Raw genomic sequence first — 20,312 nt, 5'->3', positions numbered from 1 at the left:
GACGCCTTTATTTTCATAACAAATGTCTTCAAATATCTCAGGATTTAAGAACTACTTTCTCCATCTCAAGAAAAAACATTTGGTCCGCTCGGCAGAGCGTGAAATAGCAATAATCTTTAGAAGAATAGCTTAAAAAAACACCTACTTGCTCATGTTGGCACTTCTGCCACATTTTCCTGCTCCATCAGTCACAGCTTGAAACCGACTGCAGCCTACGTCTTCTTTAAATTGATCATTCCGCTGGAAAGAAATTAAAAGAGCTAAGGGTTAGTCTTTGCAAAAGAAGAGATATTCAACTCGGGGATTATAATTACCTTCACAAAGATTTCATTTATATATCCAAACATGTTTTATTTATACGACTTGCACATGACTTAACCAAATAATATTTTTAAAAGTAGTAGGGGGCAGGGTCCATGTTGTCGCATGAGCCCCTGAGTCATTAGTAACTGACAAATACTCCCCTATAATATTTGAATTCACGCAAAGTAGTTTGCCCATTTCCTTGTTTAAAAAGTCGCCATCTTAGAAATGCATATGTCAGTTTGGGTGCAAACACTTATACTTATAATTTATAAACTTTATTTGCCTAGATGTAAGCGCACGTAATATCGGATAAGTATTAACACTGGTGTTTCACAGGGATCTATTCTTTAGCCTTACTATTTAACAGATACGGAGACTAATCATTGATGAAACGGCTTTAATTATAGTTGTTAACTATCCTTTTTCTTTATGGCTTCTGTCTTGTGAATATAACTTTAAAGTCAACACAATTGTTATTGGTTTTACCGGAAAAAAATACAGGGTATAGTGCTTAGTTTGATATGTTTGCTCACTCTTTGCGCAATGTGCTCTTAACCAACCTTCAATTATTTATTGTTTCGTTAGACCGTTGAATCATAAATAAACAAATCAAACCAACCCAGTATCTTGAATACACTCCCAGTAATATTGAGAAATTAAACATTGTCTCTCTCCTTTGAGACTCTTATATCGACACGGAAAAGGATACATGTTTAATTGTACAATTGACGGTTTGGAACATCGAACAATCTTACTATGATCGCACTGTGATCTGTCAATATGCAAACATCGCAATGCCATGACCTATATGCTTAGAAATAAACAGGATTTTCTAGATATCAGGGGTTATCATAATATGTGACTTATGCCAATTAGAAAGTATGGGGACGGAATTCGTTTCAATTTACGTATCATTTTGATATTTTAGAGAGAAATGTAAAAACAAATGGCCAAGAGGGCCTGCATAACATACCTGGATATTTAAGCGATCATTGGAAAATATCCAGTAAAAGCAGCTTTGCAAATATTTCCACATGTTGAGTCTACTTGGACTAAGAAAGTTCCAGACTAAATTATTGAGATCACTTAATCTGAACTGAAGGATGAATTTAAAGATTTTTCTCTGGTTATCTCTTTTAAGCCCCGCCCTACTGCACTTTTGGGAGCCAGACCCTCTTTCTATACAACGTTGAGTCTCTGAAGGAATATGATTTTTCAAATAGTAACCGATATTATTTCCCATACTGGGCGTCGGCCCTATGTCCTTAAGAAGAGCCACATCTTCAATTGATACAGTTTCAGGTTCATTTTGTTATTGTTAAATATAATTCCTTGACACCTGACCCCTGTGACATTGAATGTAGGTCAAGGTAAGTTCATTAATAAAACTTTGTAGTTATATATCCCACCAGTCTATTGGCCAATTATTACCACCCTGGCACTCTTCGTTAAAAAGTAGATTTTTGTTTAAGATTTTTACACATTTAACCCCGTGACCTTTAGAACGTCGAGGTAATTTATTGGAGGAAATTTTATAATTCTATCCTACTCTATCCCAAACATGCTACTATGTACTAGTCAAATATCATCACCCCATGCATCCTTATTAAGCAGAAGAAGTTGATTTAAGGTTTTTAACACGTTTGGCACTTTTAATCTGAAGAGTGGGACAGTGTCATTTTAAGCAATTTCAAAGCACTCTATGCGAGGTACCTTCTGGCCAAATGTCATGACCCTAAGTCCTTCAGTTCTTAAGGTGAAGTCGTTCAAAGAAAACAATTGACGGACGACCACCATACAATAAGCTTGCAGGCACTTCGACATATAATTCTAGATGTCAGTAACACATACAAGATCACTCATAACTTGACGAGAATAGTAGAAATGTCACTTTAAATTATTTGGGGTACTCCAGGTTTTAGTTTTTAGTTAATGCTATGGAAGACCTACCAATGAGTCAGTGACTGTTAGCCGCTCAAAGATAACACCGTTTGTCTATTTCATTTATATTCACATTATATTTGCAATTTTCGATCAGATAATATTATTTTGCTTAACAAATCGGAGAATTGTATATCTTTATCATAAAATGTCATTCTTCAGAATGTCAAATAAAATTATCATTTTTTAACAATGCTTTCTAAATGATAAACAGACACTTAGTTTTGGTTTCTCATGAGTTTTGTTGCATTTCTTGTTTTCCTGATTTTGTGGCTAACCAATTGATTATTGAGGGCTGAGATAATGATTTTTCTTTTGGATACCGACAGTAGCAGCGACATCAAGATGACTGACAATTTATTCAAAGCATCAGTATTATCCATAACACACATAGTAAATTGAAGTTACTGATGTTTACAAAGCCAATTTAAAAGTAAGAAATACGTAATGTATGATTGTTATTTTCGAATTTGGCGTCCTATGAAATGCTAGGGTCATTTAAGAAGTGTCTCCATATGTGTGATATATGTTCGTTTGCTGGAGGCGGAATGTTGGTGTAATGACCTCCATGCGATACCGCAGATCTAATGCCGACTGTGCTACCTTATTGAAATATCATGACGGAGGCACTAAACACGGTATATCCACCTGACCCCGATAGTCTGGTCAACCAGACCTTATCGCTACTTATTTAAAGCTGAACTTCAAACTCATTCAAGAAAGGTCGGAATTTGAAAGTTACTAATGTTTACAAAACAATATTGTCCTTCCGTAAAAAGAGCAAACACAATAATGTATGTGTGGTTTGACGGGTGAAGCGTCTTATTAGCAGCGAAGGCCATTTAAGGACGTGCCATCATGTGTGTCATATATGCGTGCATGCTGGAGGCAGTATTGTAATGTACTTGTCTCATTGCGATAACACAGAGTGTTACATTACTGTGACATTAGTGTGCTACGTCACTGAAAAGTCATGCCGAAGGCCATAAGCATAGTATTTCTACCCGATCACATTATAATTTATTAGCGTTACGTCAAAGCAGTTTAAGACATGTATGTTTATACCATTTAATACTTGACAGTCTGGTTTATAAATGATTCGCCAATCGTACAATCAGTTTTTACTTTTACTAAGTAAGATAAATTAGGGTTAGGTATGCGATTCATATTATCATTTTGTTTAAACACGTATATCAACAGTACGGTCACTTTTGTTTCGGAAGTCTGCAAAATGTTCAAAATAAAAAATAACTTAATCTACCGGTTGTAACCTATATTCACTCGATTTTATCTGGTCAGATTCTAGGTGGCAAAAACGTCTAACAACCAATTTGTTATCAACTAATGCAACCAGGCCTCCACCTTACTTACTGTTGAGACCTTAGCCCTCTAGAGAGATACTCCACCGGATATACATTTCTCAGCTGAAGCAAGACTCCGGGAGTACAAATTAAAAAGAACGAATGATCGACGGTAGGAGGTACATTAAGCAAAAGCTACCCTTTTTCTTGTTCTCACTACCACGTTTCTCTTTAAATTAACTTTGTTTCTTGTCAAATTACAATTTCTCCTTATATTGATTTTGTATCTTCTTTTCTTATTATAATGTTTCTAAGTAACTCCCAGCTGTTCAGTATTTCACTTTCGTTGTTGAAATTCTAATTTCCTCTATTAGACAGCGTCCATCTGCTTCACTCCTTAGATGCGTACATCATTACATACTATCATGGAATTAATCCTTCTTCCCCTGGATAATATGTTACATATATCCTAACTAAAATGTATGGCAGCTGGGGGTGTCTCGTCGATGTTTCAGTCCGTCAGGGAATATCGTTACATACCTTATTGCTGATTCTACCTCCCCTCCGTCCATAGTTAAATCTTTTTAATGTGTACTCCTGGGGTGAATACAACACTCTCACTTTAGCTGATATACGTTTCTTCGACGGAGTATATCTTTCAAGTGTGTCTAGTGTTTTCATTATTCTGGTGTGCTATTGTCTCAACAGCCATGTTTCATTCCGTCACGGAATCTTCGTTTTTCGTTACATAGCTTATTGCTGATTCTACCTCCCCTCCGTCCATAATTAAATCTTTTTAATGTGTACTACTGGGGTGAATACAACACTCTCACTTTAGCTGATATACGTTTCTTCGACGGAGTATCTCTTTCAAGTATTTCTAGTGTTTTCATTATTCTGATGTGCTATAGTCTCAACAGCCAGTTAGATGAAGTCCCGGTATTATACTTTGATGATAATTTGTTGTTAAGCGCATTCGTGACCTAGACCCTGACCAGGTTAAAAGTATGTGACTAGTGTTTACCACAGGTAGCTTCAGTTATATATTTTTATCGTTTCATACATTTTGTAGACATCTGAGTAAAGTGTATTACAATGGAAAGAAATTAATCGTACTGTAGATATATAAACTTAAAGAAAAAGGATTATAAGAATGCACACACACTTTAAACGAAAGTCTCCCTCTTTACTAGACTTAATGATAATCAATACTGATTTTATGTTTGATAAATCGTTCCCAGACCAAGTATTTATTCGTATATACAATATTCCTGTCTTAAAGTGCTTTCACGTTCAGCTTTAAATTTGTAGGATAATGACTGGTTTACCTATTGCCAGTATAATATGATCGGGTGGACATATGTGCGTGTTGCTTTTTGGCATGGCATTTCAATTTGGTAGCACATTCGGTACAGTCGGCATCAGATATGCGCTATCGCATGGACGTAATTACACTAGTACATTGCCTCCATCGAACGTGCATATATTACACACATTGAGTCACGTCCTTAAATGGCATCCAAAGGACGCTAAACTTCTCGATAAATCAATCATAAATTACTTAGTTCTCCCTTCTTATGAACAGATGATATGTCAGAGTCTTGAAGAGAAATATGATATTTCTTTGTGTTATTTGAAGATCGATAAAATTATGCTAATTTGAGTGCGTTGTGGTTTGTTGTCCCTACCCCAGTTCTATGAGAGGATATGACATCACTTGGGTTCGACTAAGATGTACATAGCGGGTGTCACTGATGGAGCCGAAAACGCTTTCTCTTCCGGAACACCCGGCCGTATGAGGTCCTCATACGTTTTCTATGGTATTCAAGTAAATCTTGATTTGTTCATGTTTTGTTTTAGTATCGATTCTAAATGCGAATTATGGTTTTGTTGACACTTTGGTATTCTCAGTGTTCTCGGTATATGTGTTTTGTAAACATCAATATTTGTCTATTTGCTACGTGAGCAAACACTGGCCTCTCATAATAGATTATACAAATGCAGGCAGTGACATGTTATTCAGTAATCGTAATGTCGCTGCTAATGTAGGTAACCTTCTTAAAGGCACAAGTTAGGATTAGAAAATCCCCTTTATTTATGCTTTATTTATGCTTTATTTATTTATGGGTGGATTGGTAGAGTGTTAATCACTTCGGCCTTCCAGGCAGGCGGCCGGGGTTCGATCCCCGAAGTCGTCGCACGCATGGATTATTCAGAGAACGTATTTTTCTCTTTCCCACACAACTCTAAAAACCCAGGTCTTGCATGGATGTTGCGGTATCTGTGCTGTAGCATTCAAGTGAGGTGACACTATAAATGATACCGTTGGAAGCACGGTCCCAATACAAAGAGAACACAATACATCTTCAGCATACATGCAGGCATACTCCCAAAAGGAGATATTAGCTAGGCGGCATAGGACAAGTATTTAGAACCTGATAAGATAGCCCCTGCGAATTCCTCAAAAGTTGTATTGATTAATGAACATGCTACTTGTATTGATTGTATGAAATTGTATATATATAGCGCTTTAGGGTGACTCATTCTAGCTAGAAAGGGCCCTGTATCAAATGTTGGATATCATCTAAGAACAGAAATCATGTCATTGTGATTTCTAACAGATCACAGACCGATAACTGTAAGATTTTGCCATGTTCCTAACCGTCAATTGTACAAATAAACAAGTATCCCATCCCGTGTCAACATAAGTGCCTTGAAGGAGAGAGACATTTCTTACTTAATTGTATTTGAAAGTGTATTCTAGTGGTGTATTCTAGTTACTGGGTATGTGTTGTTTGTTTGTTTATGATTTAACGGTCCAACGGCACAGTAAATTCATTTAAGGTTTCTTAAGGGCGAAAACCTGCAAAGCTACTACCATTCTCAGTTTTCTTCCTGGGTTAACATAACCAACCATTTTGTTGTTTTTTTTCATTTATTTTAACACGAAGGAAGCCATAGAAAGAAGGATTGCCAACAATTATAAATAAAGCTGCGTCATCAGTAAGTAGATCTATTACTGTGTGTATGTGTCGGTTAAACAGTGCGCGCTAAAGATCCCTGTGAAACAATCGCTTGAATAGTTACCCAGTCAGAAATTATATTTTCATAATAAGCATTTGTTATGAGAACAGATTTCAATTAACCTGTTCTAGATAATTCTTATTCTAATAAAAAAAACCTTCAATTATGCTAAATTCAATTATAATCCTCGCTAATGACGCAGAGCACACATTTGCTTTCTTTCTCTGAGTCAACAGCATTCCCTTAACAAGTTGTGCCAAACAATTCATTGATAATCGCATCACCCAAGACATTTTGGTGAATTGTGATAGTCCAGAAGAAAGTGATGTATCTATTGATGACGACAACGTTCAAATACCTTTTAAAGTAACAAAGATGGGAAGATTTTGTTAAAAATCGTTTTGGCTTTATTTCTTGTGAACGTGTATATCATTAGCTACTTTGAAACTCTAACTTTTCGTGAGACGTTAACAGTTAGGTTTTAAGTGCATTTTCCAGTGAAACTTGAAAGTAAGTATTCAGAACGAGATATTAAGTCGAGATAAAAAGGTAAGAAGTAGCCTTTAATTGTAGTTTTTCAGCCACCGTAACATTTTGATATTTATCTACATTACCCATACTTTTTCGTTGAAACATGAAGAACAGTTTCAATGCATATCAAGCCAAGAACAGGAACAAGTGTAGGTTTCATTATATAACGAACCGAGTTCGACCCCTGCGTTCTTGTTTTCTTTTGTATATATATTTTCGAACGTTGAAATTTCGAGTAACTCAGATTCTGTCAACTCCATGGGAATTTGTGATTTTTATGAAGTACCTAAAAAGAATATTCATAATATTGACAGCGGTAATATCGTAGTCGCACCCATTGCATTGTAAACGTAGTAGATTTTCAAAACAATTTCTGTATGAAGCAGACATTATATACGCGAAATAACGACGCCTGAGGTCAGAGAATTAAGAAAGAGTATGTACGCTTGGACCTCTCCTGTTCAGTAGACAGTATAATAAGGCATTTACATGATTGATTAACACTTGATAGAAATGCCATCTCGTAATGGTGGTTTAGAAATAAAGGACAGAGATCTAAAAATGGACATGCTAATGTGGTGAAAATTCTGTCTCTTGCTGGAACAAAAAATTAAACATTAAGACGGCGCTCCATTGACGTGTATACTTATTGGATAACCATCGGCACGTTTCAAAATGTGTAATAAGTGTTCCAATTACGTTTTTCTCTGATTTACGTCACAGACGACCTTCAAGTACGATAAGAAACCAATAACCGACTACTGAATAAAATTATGATTAAAAATGAATATCCGGTTGCTCTACTTTAAGACCACGCACCTTGAAAATGCTGAAATAGAACAAATATTTGGAAGTATAGTGAGAATGTGAGTACGAGCGTACATGTACGAGGTAAACAATAACTTTTAATTATAGTTATCACCCACCGTAAAGTTTTGATATTGATGATATGCTTGAACACGTTTACACCTTCGACGAGCTACCAACATCTAACCTGAAGGCTAGCTCAATAACTGTCCTAAAAATGCCTTATAAACCAATTGTTAACACGCATCTTCATTTAAACTAAGCAGACTTAAAAAAAATGTATTTTTAAATAAAACTGGTATTATATATGTGATGTAACCAAAACGAAAGTTTAAGTTTTTTTTTACAACCCTATATCGGGGGTTGACTGACTTATGTCACCTATTCGAAACAGCAATATCACCGAATTGGATTAAAAAGTTAACCTGCGCCCATGGACGTGTATTTGTTCGTTTACCATCTGTCCATTTTAATATTTGAAATAGGTATAGCAACAGATTTTTATAATAACGTTCATTAAGTTTGTCCTTGATCTACGTCAAGGTCGGCCATTGGAAATACTTCAAAATCAATTAGCTTGTGCTTATCAAATTCTTGTTTTTTTTCTCACTTTTCAAACAGAATTTACCTGACGTGACAGTGACTCATATTGCAATCCCTACAGCGAGTTTTGGTACTATTTCCATTAATAAACCTCTTTATAAACGATAATCATCCAAAAATTAAATATTTGAATATTGATTAAAGAATGGTATTTAAATAAATACCTCTTTATAAACGGTATGCATCCAAAAATTAAATATTTGAATATAGATTAAAGAATAGTGCTTAAATAAATACCTCTTTATAAACGGTAAGCATCCTAAAATTAAATATTTGAATATAGGTTAAAGAATGGTGTTTAAATAAATACCTCTGTAATACGTGAAAAGAACAGAAATGGCGCAATCTGCAGACGGTTTTAGTACAAATGCAATGCAATAATGCAGAATACAATAGGCAGACTATTACATGCCACGTTTTCAGTATTTTGCTTGCCTTACTTATAAAGAGTTATTCCCTAACATTTTTTCACCCCAAATGCAGGCAAATATCTGTACTCAGAGGTTTTGGTAATCATAATGAAACACACATACATACTCACACGCAACCCTACCAAATCCACCCAAACACTGCAACCGTCTTGAAAACTAAAGTTTGAACAATTGAACAAATAAAACAGTATCGCTGTTACCGATTGAGATACCTTATCAACGGAAGTGTATCAGCCCGAATGTGCGATAGTTATATTCAAAATGTTTCAACAAACATAAGACCTTCCAAGCCTATTATACCCCTCCTGTTTGATATATACATATATTCTAAGAGCAAATAGGAACCTGGAAAATGCAGGCCTTTTCCAAAGATTTAAATATAATCAGAAAAACTAAATATCATTTTTATTGATTTTAACGCTTTTATTTAAGGTCTTCGTTTTATAACATATGATACACAACGGTATATTAAAGGTGTTCTATTCGGATTTATTTTCCTTTAAAGTTTAGATAAAGATTAATTTAAATAAGTGTATTTTGCGCCAAAGCTATTCAGTAATTCACTTTACCTTCGAAGTACGTACAGGGTCTGTCAAAATAGCATTTACCACTACATAATTATTTCCGCAATAGGTATAATCCTATTCATTTTAAATAACGTTTTCTTTTTTCAAATCTACAGGAATACAAACCTACTGCACTGTAAATAATCGTAAAACATATTTACTGGATAGTTATTGAGACTTCATTTGTGAAAGGTATTTTAAACATGTGTATGCCATTTTAGCAAATATGACATTTTTTCCCCGACCAGCCCATTTAATTTCCTGGATGACCGCGTTTCAAGCACGTGATATATGTACAGTCAGTTCATTCAATTATACGGATGACGAAATTCGCTGATGAAGGATTGATTAAGGATCCTTATATATTGACTATTTAAACCTTGTATAAACTGCAGAGAAAAAAATGTTACTTTGTCGTTAACAGGAGACTAGGAGACTTTGATTTGGTTTTATGACATTAAAACGACAACTTATTTCATTGCAACACTCGGGATCTTTGTCTTTACCTTTCTTCCATGTCCTTCTGTTCTATCTACTTTCTGTTTCAGGCGGTGTCTCCCTAGGCACCCATCCTCATATGATCCCCCCCCCCCCCCCCCCCCCAAAAAAAAAAAAGATACAACAAATAAACAAAAACATAAAGGTATTCTTTTTGTTCAAATAGCCCTACGACTTTTAATCGAATTACTCTTAAACTACGCCTATCAGCAATTTAAACATCATAAACTATATTACGAATACTCACTGTCATGGAAGGGGAATAATTAAAAATCAACTTAAGGTTATCATGCCATGACAGAAAATGAAATCGGCGTTAACCCCAGCGCACTCTGGCTTTATCAGGATATGATAATATACCCGCATACATGCAGCTGTAATGATATATCTGTTATCAAATTTCTTTTCTAAACCGTGGAGCGCCTCGATGTTGTTTATCCAGGCTACTTAATGTAACAAGGTCCATGTACCTCGACTCTCGAGGGTACAGCGTCACATTAAATGTGTTAGATACATATCCTTCCGCAGGCTATTTCAGATATTTAACGTCACTTGTAGGGGATTTTTAAGTGTTTATGTATATTCATCACGTATTTTTTACCTCACTGGGTAACTTATCACCTCAAATATGAGTTTGAAAAAAAATGAAAAATGTTGATTGATTTTACTTGTCTATTTTTCATAAAGTTTACACTTATAATTTTCATATAAATGTTACTGTTATGTACTCGTGTATTGGCGTACTCGAATGCACCCAGACACTTAAACGGAGTGGGCTACTACAATATATTTCAAAGAATTGAAAAATTAGAAATATTGTACACATTTAAATAAGATGAATTTTAATCCATGTATAAGTTCATATCTCAATTTAGTTGAAGAAATATTAAATGAATATGACATGAAATACGACCAGCTGCTATAAACAATTATAGATAACGATTGTTACTGCATTCCATTTAAACAGAATTGTACGTTTAAAAATTCATATAAGCATAAGCAGTTCAGAGCCTTTCTTTCTAGTGAATGTTAATGACAGTATTAGGTTTAGAACATATGTTATAAAAACATATTTTTTTAAAACAATATTAAAATATTGTATTGTTTTCTTTTGTTTTGTCTATGTCTTATGCTTACGCGGTTAGACCAGAACCAATTCTGAAATATAACTAGTTACTAATCTTTGATATTTGCATTAACACAATGACAGTTCCGCTGTTTACCAAAATACTCTTTAAGATGCATTACTATATAACTACATTCATTTCACTACGGTATATATACGAAACCACTTTCAAAAACTTTGTTCGGCTGTGCCTTTATCAGAATATTGACGTAACCTTTGACACGGTCGATGAAGTCTTATTCAATATCATATATATATATATATATATATCTTAAATGATTTTCCCGGATAAACAGAAAAGTTTTTCAAAACAAAGCATCATTTTACTTACAAAATAACTTTGACACTTCTTCTGCATTGCCGGTTGACATATGGTAAGATGTCAGGATGTTCTCTGTGTTATAAATGGATGTATATTGCATTGCTGGAATGTCATTGTATTAGTTTGAGTCAAACTAATGAAAGGCCCAATAAAAGTGAAGTTATGGAGTATTTCCCTCGGGCTTAATTCATACTTTTAACAAGACTATGGAGTCTCTCGTAGCTATGAGATATAATCCGGGTGTATTAATGCCGTCTTCCTCGTTATTCTGTCATTGTAAATGCTCAAAATGTCAAGATGAATTATTCGATACTCATTTATCATAAACAAGTAAAAGTTTGATTAATTGGTAGTAATGCCCGTCAACTGGATACAAATATTCGAGTTTAATTTCATTTAATTAATCGCATCATTATCTCCGCGGCACCGATGTTGGCCAGACGTGATTTTTGTCATGATACACGTGTTTCAGATTTGATTTTAGGTACTTTGGATTATTTTATCCTCTTGGAGATCATAATGCATATCGCTACAATTAATATAAATGTTATCTGCAGAAGCCCACACTATATATCTCGCCCACGAAGATATGAAATCAGATAATGTACCGCATTCAATTTTCGTCACATTCTACAGAGTCTTCGTAACAAAACTTTTATAAATATTTCAATTAGTAAAATTTAAATATTATTACATTGTACGACCTCTAAATGTCAAATTACATTATGCCGGTTTTCCCGGACATGCAGGAATTTCAGGAAATTAAAATGCAGATCGCGCTGCCAAAGCGGCTCAATGTGATTGATTTTGTTGATTTTAAACTGTTGATTTTAAACTTCATTTTACAGATTTTAAACCGTTAATAAAAAATGTTGTAAGGTCACAGTGACAAACTAATTGAAATAAATCCATAGACAACAGATGACACTCTGTAAAACCCAGCTATAGAAAAAAAAACGCCGAGACGAGGTTGTCCTTGCCCGTCTAAGGATGCTCATAAATAACCAATTTTCGTTTATTGAAAAGCGCTTCGTTAGTTTTATTATGTAGATTTGATATAGAAATTACAATAAAACGAAAAGTCTTGTTAGCTTCTCATAGAAAACAGTGTGTCGTACAAAAACTTCACTGTTACATATAAGTATAAAACATGAAATAAATAAATATTATAAACGTTTCTTATGACAGTATCCTATAAATATCAGATATCGATAGTAAAATTTATCATAAATTGGTTATAATTATACTGATTTTCAAAACCAACGTCGATAATACACGTTTGATCTCAGACCTGCCACCGTTTCTATGAATGAAGTGGTGACTTTGATGTTATTTAACTTCGATAGCTGGTCATTCACGTAAGATGTGTTGCATAATTCATGTTATAAAAGAGATGTTTTAATTTGAAGAAGCGTTAAACACGTTTGCACGTAGGACCTACTTCTGTCGCATACACCCGCTAGTAACGCTTGATTGGCCGCATACGTGTAGCGTCACTAACGAGCGACGAGTGAGTGTTAAGAGGTTAGGGATTGGAAAAATGAATAATCTATGCATTTCCCGCTGTCAGATCCTTTTATGTCAAAAAAACTATTAATTCGGTGAAAAATGAGGTTTCTGCAAATTCGTTAAACACGAAACGGGCACCATGAAACGTACGTAGTATGACGGATGCCGCGAAAATACAGCAAGGGTCGGAACAAAACGTGCATTACAAAAATAATATTGTTAAGGATCGCTGTCACTGTCCCATTGCAATCTGTTTTGTTTTTGTTTTTGTTTGTGATTTTTTTTGTATACAGTACATAGTTATCTACCCTTGATATCATTGTAATATTTTTATACTTCACTATGCATATCGTGGTTTTATGTCTATATTTCACTTTATACGGTTATATTTAGCTCACCTGACACGAAGTGTCAAATGAGCTTGTGGTACATGCATGATGTGTTGTCCGTTGTCCATCGTCCGTCCGTCATGATATTTGGCCAGTAGATACCTCGGACAGAGTGCTATAAAGTTTCCACAAATGAATGACTTTGGCTTACATTCAAGGTCATAGGAGTTAAATATGTAAAAACCTTTAAACAACTTCTTCTGAGACCAGGGGGCACAGAGTAATGCTACTTGGCCAGTAGGTACCTTGGGCAGAGTGCTATAAAGTCTCCTAAGATAAATGACCTTGACATACTCTCAAGATCACAAGGTTAAAAAGTGTTTAAAACGCTTTAAACAACTTCTCCTGAAAAACCAGGAAGCCCAGAGTTATGATACTTGGCCTGTACGTACCTGGGACAAAGTGATATAAAGTTTCCTTAGATTAATGACCTTCACCTTCTGTCAAGGTCACAAGATTAAAAAGTAATAGAAACCTGTAAACAACTTCTTTTGAATAACCAGGAGGCCTAGAGTAATGATACTCGGCCAGTAGGTATCTTAGACAGAGCGCTATAAAATTTTCCAAAATAAATGACCTTGACCTATTATCACGGTCACATGGATCAAATATGTAAATATCTTTCAACAGCTTCTTCTGCAATAACAGAAGGCCCTGAAACCAGGGAGACTCAATATATGGTAATATTTGCAAAGTCCTTTTATTAAGAACATTTTCCCATGATTGCTCAAATATCCAGGTGAGCGATACAGACCCTCAGGGTTTCTTGTTTACTATATACGGCGTGGTTATGTTTGCATATTTTACTATAAACAACGTGGTAATATTTGTATAATTGACTGTAAACAGCCTGGTTGTATGCTTGTGGTTCCATCGTGGTCATCAGTTTGTCGGGCCTGATCTGTGTGGGCATCCTGTCTCTTCTACACCATATTTTTGTTGAGAACTTCCTTCACTTCCTGGTGGCGATGGCTGTCGGGGCGCTGACAGGGGACGCCATGTTGCATCTTCTACCCCACGTAAGTTACATCTTCTACCCCACGTAAGTTACATCTTCAACCCACGTAAGTGCAATCTGTGTTATATGTTAGATATAATCAAAGAACTGTAGCAAGCAAACATATACTGAGAAATTCATATTAGCTTGTATCAAATCCACTGTCAGAGCACTTGAACCGGTGATAAAACGACATACATTGGAGACGATGTTCCTATGATTTCCAAAGGTTAGAAAAATGCAACATCAACTTTGATTTCCTCATTACCCCATAACGTTTTTGGTGGTAACAATGCTTTGTTTTATACGTATGTAATTAACCGTGATTCTTATCATGCAATCGTTTTAACTGTGTGATGAAATAAATCATGGTTTTCGTCAACTTTTTGAGTTTCTGGTTATGAACTTCTTCTTTCTTGATGATAACATTCCTGACTCCCACCAACGGTATTTAAGTGTCACATTTAGTATGGTATTTTTTTACTAGTCTACTGAAATGCCGCAAGGCCGTAATAACGGACGTAAAACCTTCAAAATTCACATTCTGGTATTCAGGGACTATCTCCAAATATCACGATTTTCGAGATAAATGTCGTAAGCTAAAAATCGAGTTTCGAAAGGGACAGACGTAACCTGAATGATCATAAAGGCAAACATTTGCAAATTGGTTAGAAAGGGAAAGTAACAGGCATTAGGTATTGGAACTTTAAGTCTTGCTATTTTCAAACATCAACTTCATATTTGTCTGAATTATAGGAACATATAGAACATTTAAATATGGTGGCATATATCGAGCCTGACTTACGTCTAAGTTGTACTAAACCTGTACATAGGCTACCAACGCTTATCATAGCGAATAAATGATGAGTATGTAATCGCAATTTGTTGTTGGTTTAGGCACTGTCCTCGTCCGATGGTCACGATCATGGTTCCGGCGAAGTTCACGACATGGATGGCGTCTTCAAGGGTTTGGCAGGACTGTCTATTTTCTATTTCTTTTTTCTATTTGGGAGGATCCAGGACATAGCAAGTATAAGGAAAATGAAGGCGAGTTTTTTCATGACTGAAAAATTTACATTTTAATTTATATGATATATTCATTTTTACACAATGTATCCAAACATAGTAAACACATTTCGGGAAATCAGCATGAGGAAGAAGTTAATACGAAATGTGTTATCTTGATTAGTGAGAAAGAATTTTGACCTGACATTGTATTATTCTGTCTTAAAACTTAATAGGAAACTTTGATGAGACAGTATAGAAAACAATGTTTGAAGATGTATTCAGACTAAATGATAAATTTTGATGAGAAAGTAAAGAAAGCAATGTTTGAAAAATTAACCATTCTCTGTCAATTAATTTAAGATTGAAATATATCTGCAGAAAAGAAAAGAAAAATCGGAAGACTTGGAGTCTCTTGGTGTAACCATGGTGATCAGAGCGCCAAGTGAGTATTGACGTTTACAAAAAGTCGTGTTTGAAACAATGACACCTGTCGTAACTGATATCAATTTAGAATCTGAATCCTTTTCTGGAATTTGAATCAGCATTACAGGCAACGAAACGAGTCTTTTAAGGCAATTAAGTGATACCAGTGTAAGTCGGGTGTCGATAGAGGTCATGTTTCAATGCGAAAGCATTAAAGTGACGAATGACATTCTTGTTTACATTTGCTAAACTTTTTTAAAATAGAGTTAAAGTATCATCAAATACGATTTTAAACACAAATATAATTATGTAATGCAATGCGTGCTTCTTTATCCCTTTCTTAAAGTATTAAATCGGAACAATGCATGGTATGTTTAGAACACAATGACCCACTGTATACCAGGAAATGTTTACCGCAGTTTAACTCTGCTTTTTTTGCCCATCTCTATTGAGGGCATATTCTTCACAACAGCGAACATCAGCACATTCCACCTGCCAAACAATAAATTACATGTGAAATAAACACTCAGAGAATATGACTTTTACTGGTGAACTAATTAATATATATGTCTGTACAAAAGTTCCATGTATGATTCAATTGTGGGCAAATATAAAAAAGGGGTTTTATGTACTTGTGATGACTTCCGAGTGGAATATTCATGTCGAACTATATTACTTACTTACATGAATATAATCCTTGCGTTGTAATTTCCATCGTGTACAAACGTCACATTCATGTCTATAGAACAAACCTCGGTCGATATTCAAATCAATCTTCAACACGACAGGACATTTATGTTGACGAAACAACGTTCATCGTCAAATATTTTCTTTATGTAACCCGATTTCCTTGTGTGCTCGAGGTTTTTTGGGATAACAACCATTGAGAGCAAATTAATGCTTTGCATTTTTTGTATTCAATTACAATGTACATAAAAAAAGAGTGACACACGTTGTTAGTGAATTAATTTACAAGTTAATATTAATATCTTCTCATAACTCGGACTTCAAAACAAATGCACATAAAAAAAATAAAAAATCGAACTGACTATTGATTATCATTGTAACGTACCTGCTGAACTTATTGACACACGTTTGTTTACACACATATTCAATATCATACTTTCAGATGAGGAGGGCAACATGATTATAGACAAGGTTGTGAGCGTCAAAAAAGTGGAAGCTAACGAGAAAGAATACTTAGGTCACTCGCACTCTCATGGTCATTCTCACAGCCATGGACACGACGACCTGCCCACGTCAACTGGGGCCATGGTGTGGCGCGTGATTGTAGGGGACGGCGTCCACAACTTTATTGACGGGCTCGCCATCGGAATTGCGTTCGCTGACAGTGTCACTAGTGGACTCAGTACGGCCATAGCAGTGCTTTGTCACGAACTTCCTCATGAAATAGGTAACTATCGTGGATCTTTAAATAATTAAATTGCCTTTGTGACTATCTGTGGACAGAAATAACAAAACGATATATAGATCGTCCTCATATAATTTTTCACAAATCTTCCTCAGTTGTGAAATTTGAATGAAAACAAATATTATCATAAAGTATTACTAAATATAAGGAAAGCAACACAAGTGGAGACATTATCTGGACAAGGAGTCATCTTAATGCCGATTGTCTTGATTAAACTAGTGTTTGTTTTTTAACCTTCTTTCAATATTAGAATTTTCGCTGTTTTTGTGATTGTTTTTGTTGTTGTTGTTGATTTATTTCTGATTATGAGCGAAATCAAGGAAATGAGATTAAACATCCTAGAAATCCAGGGGTATGCTCTCTCTAAATTCTTGGAATGGGTCATGACGTCAAATCGAGTTTGGGTTTTCTTTTTTCCCCATAGGCGACTTCGCCGTTCTACTTAAGAAAGGGATGTCGATCAGACAGGCGCTGGGTTTCAATTGTTTGTCGTCTGCTCTGTCGATGATTGGCGTTTTGGTGGGAGTTGCAATGGGCAACATCACAAGCATCAAATTCTACATACTCGTCTGTGTAGCCGGAATGTTCATATATATATCACTGGTTGATATGGTAAGTAGTTTGGTATTTATATCATATTCATAACCATGTTTTATAAAAGACATCATTGGTAAATATGTTTTTAATGAACACGTTCGATGCAGGATAAAACGTTAGCATGAAGTGTGAAATAAAAATCACTAAAATATTCTTATAATTTAAGTCTAATACCTTCCAAATGTACTATATATAAACATTGTGCAGAAAATATTGCACACGCTACTATTTTTGTCACTTTTCAAGTGACAATTACATCGAAATGTTTATTTTTTTATAAGTTATCTTATAAAATAAAACTGTTATGTTTGAAAACTTAACTTCATCCATAATAAAATAAGGTTTTGGTAACGATACATATTATTAAGTATAATTTGAAATATATTTGAAATAAGAGCAAATATAGAAAATAATTTAAGGTAATACTTACAATAAAAACTTAAAAATTATATTAGATATTTTAATAAGTGAATTAATCATTAATCCTTAAGTAATCTAAAACACTTATTACCATAATGTAAAGATAAATTGTACTACATATAATAAATAGATATTATGAATTATGAAAACAGAAATATCAGAACTAAATAAAAAAAAAAAAAAAAATGCAAGTAAATCCTTTTTATATTTCTTATATTTGTTAAAAAATACGTTTTGTTTTATTTATAATGTTACTTATTATTATTTTTGTGCTATTGTAGCTTCCAGAAATAAGTAGCAGCCCTACCAAGAACCCCGTGCGCAATCTTGTCTTCACTATGATGGGGATCTGTGTCGGCTCGGGGATCATGCTCGCTATTGCCTTGAAGGAGGACGAGTTGGCAAAGATCACGGCGTGACCAGCTGCAGGTGTTCATCACGTGATCAACATGACATGCATCAGAATCTCATCACGTGATCAACATGACAAGCCGCAGAAGTGTACGGCGTGATTGATGTGACGAGCCGCAGGAGCTCACCACGTGACCGATATCACTCACTCAATCTGATTTTAATGAATATTTGTTGACGTTGTGCAGCTCTTGTTATAATTATGTTATGGACTGGTTATTAATGGATTATTTGTAACATTTTGTGGTAAACCAAGTAATTTGAAGATATATTGTTAAGCTTCGATATGAGATTATTTTTGCTTCAGATCATTTGACTCTTACTTTTTCCATTCATATCATAAAATAGAAGTGCGATTCTATATTCATTATACTCAAAACAGGTGAGTTAATATATGTATATTCTTCGCAAGTAAGTTCGTATAGATCATAAACAAGGAGTGTGATTTCATAAATATAATACGCAAGAAAACAATTATATAGATAATATGCAAGAAATCCGAGTTTATATAAACTATAAACAGGAAATGCTACTCCATATATATTCCAAGATCCAAGATGGCTGCCTGTCAGCAATTTTATAATCCCATCAGTCTCAAAAGTAAACATGCACAATAACAGACTAAGAGGAACCTACATTTGTAGTTGTAGTATACGACTATCGGCAAACCTCTTTACACAAGTCCCCGAGGTTTGCCGACAGTCGTATAACCTTGATAGTCGCAGTAATGGTGTGGTAGTTTTTTTTGGAAGTGGCGCGGCTGATAATATACAAACTTTAGTTGTCAAGTAATTTGAAGTTAACCAGTACTTCTTAAAATTCATAAAATTCAGAGAGTTTTTGTGCACTTCCACTTCTGTTTCAGCGATATAGTTTATACCAGTCAGGACTGTATCTGTATGGCCCCTATATCAACACCGATTAGTCCTAAGAAGGCCGAAACAGCAGTGTGGTGCGTGTGATCCTTATTTAGCATAGCATCCTGTATTAGTTACCATACTGTCTCAAGTTGTATCGATCGCCGGAAATAAATTATTATCATTCAACTGATCATTTTATCTTAAATGTTGAAGAGTCGTGTTCCTGGTCTTCCCCGATACAAACGGCACTATTGAAACGAAAATACCAGAAGGAATCGAATTTACAAGGAGAAGGCAACAGAGGCACGGGAAGTGATGACATAAGAAAAGCATAGTGTTTTGAATAGTGGACAGTGTTACAAGTGCCGTCTGTGTCGGAGAAGATCACTACCACGATCTCAAATTAAATATCTTCAAGCTATTACCTCTCCCCTCCCCCTCCCCCATCTCTATCTCCCACTCTCTCTCTCTCTCTCTCTCTCTCTCTCTCTCTCTCTCTCTCTCTCTCTCTCTCTCTCTCTCTCTCTCTCTCTCTCTGTCAGTAACACTAAACTTAATTGAAAATATTAATTAATTTCAAAATTGCCATCTTGTATATATATATTTCATAATGTTATAGGGAAAGGGCTTTACATAAGTTGGACAACTTGTGTCCAATCCCTTTTGTATATTAAATGCAAATAAAATTATGTTTAAATCAAATAAATCAAAAACTGATAAACCTTGTACTTTTCCGTTAGATCTCTTGCCAATTCATAAGAAGGTGAGCCTGAGATAAAATGTAAACGAGAGTCTAGAGAAAATGTGTTT

General features: G+C 35.0%; 1 protein-coding gene across 10 annotated transcripts in view; it reads left to right on the top strand.

Annotated features, from left to right (window-relative positions):
* The window catches only part of LOC110463595 (zinc transporter ZIP6-like), a 38,324-nt gene extending 18,641 nt beyond the window's left edge, over positions 1-19,683 (top strand). For all 10 annotated transcript variants that reach the window (XM_021518332.1, XM_021518334.1, XM_021518330.1 and 7 more), the window contains 6 exons: positions 14,204-14,373; positions 15,249-15,398; positions 15,738-15,801; positions 16,912-17,196; positions 17,639-17,826; positions 18,513-19,683. In XM_021518332.1, coding sequence (XP_021374007.1) covers positions 14,204-14,373; positions 15,249-15,398; positions 15,738-15,801; positions 16,912-17,196; positions 17,639-17,826; positions 18,513-18,650 — 995 coding nt within the window. In that variant the 3' untranslated portion in view covers positions 18,651-19,683. The remainder of the gene's footprint in view (positions 1-14,203; positions 14,374-15,248; positions 15,399-15,737; positions 15,802-16,911; positions 17,197-17,638; positions 17,827-18,512) is intronic.
* Positions 19,684-20,312: the final 629 nt, after the last annotated feature.

The sequence above is a fragment of the Mizuhopecten yessoensis genome, unplaced genomic scaffold (assembly GCF_002113885.1).
Source record: "Mizuhopecten yessoensis strain PY_sf001 unplaced genomic scaffold, ASM211388v2 scaffold10917, whole genome shotgun sequence".
Lineage (NCBI taxonomy): Eukaryota > Metazoa > Mollusca > Bivalvia > Pectinida > Pectinidae > Mizuhopecten > Mizuhopecten yessoensis.
Note: the sequence above shows the minus strand (reverse complement) of the source record. Positions and strands in the feature narration are given on the sequence as shown.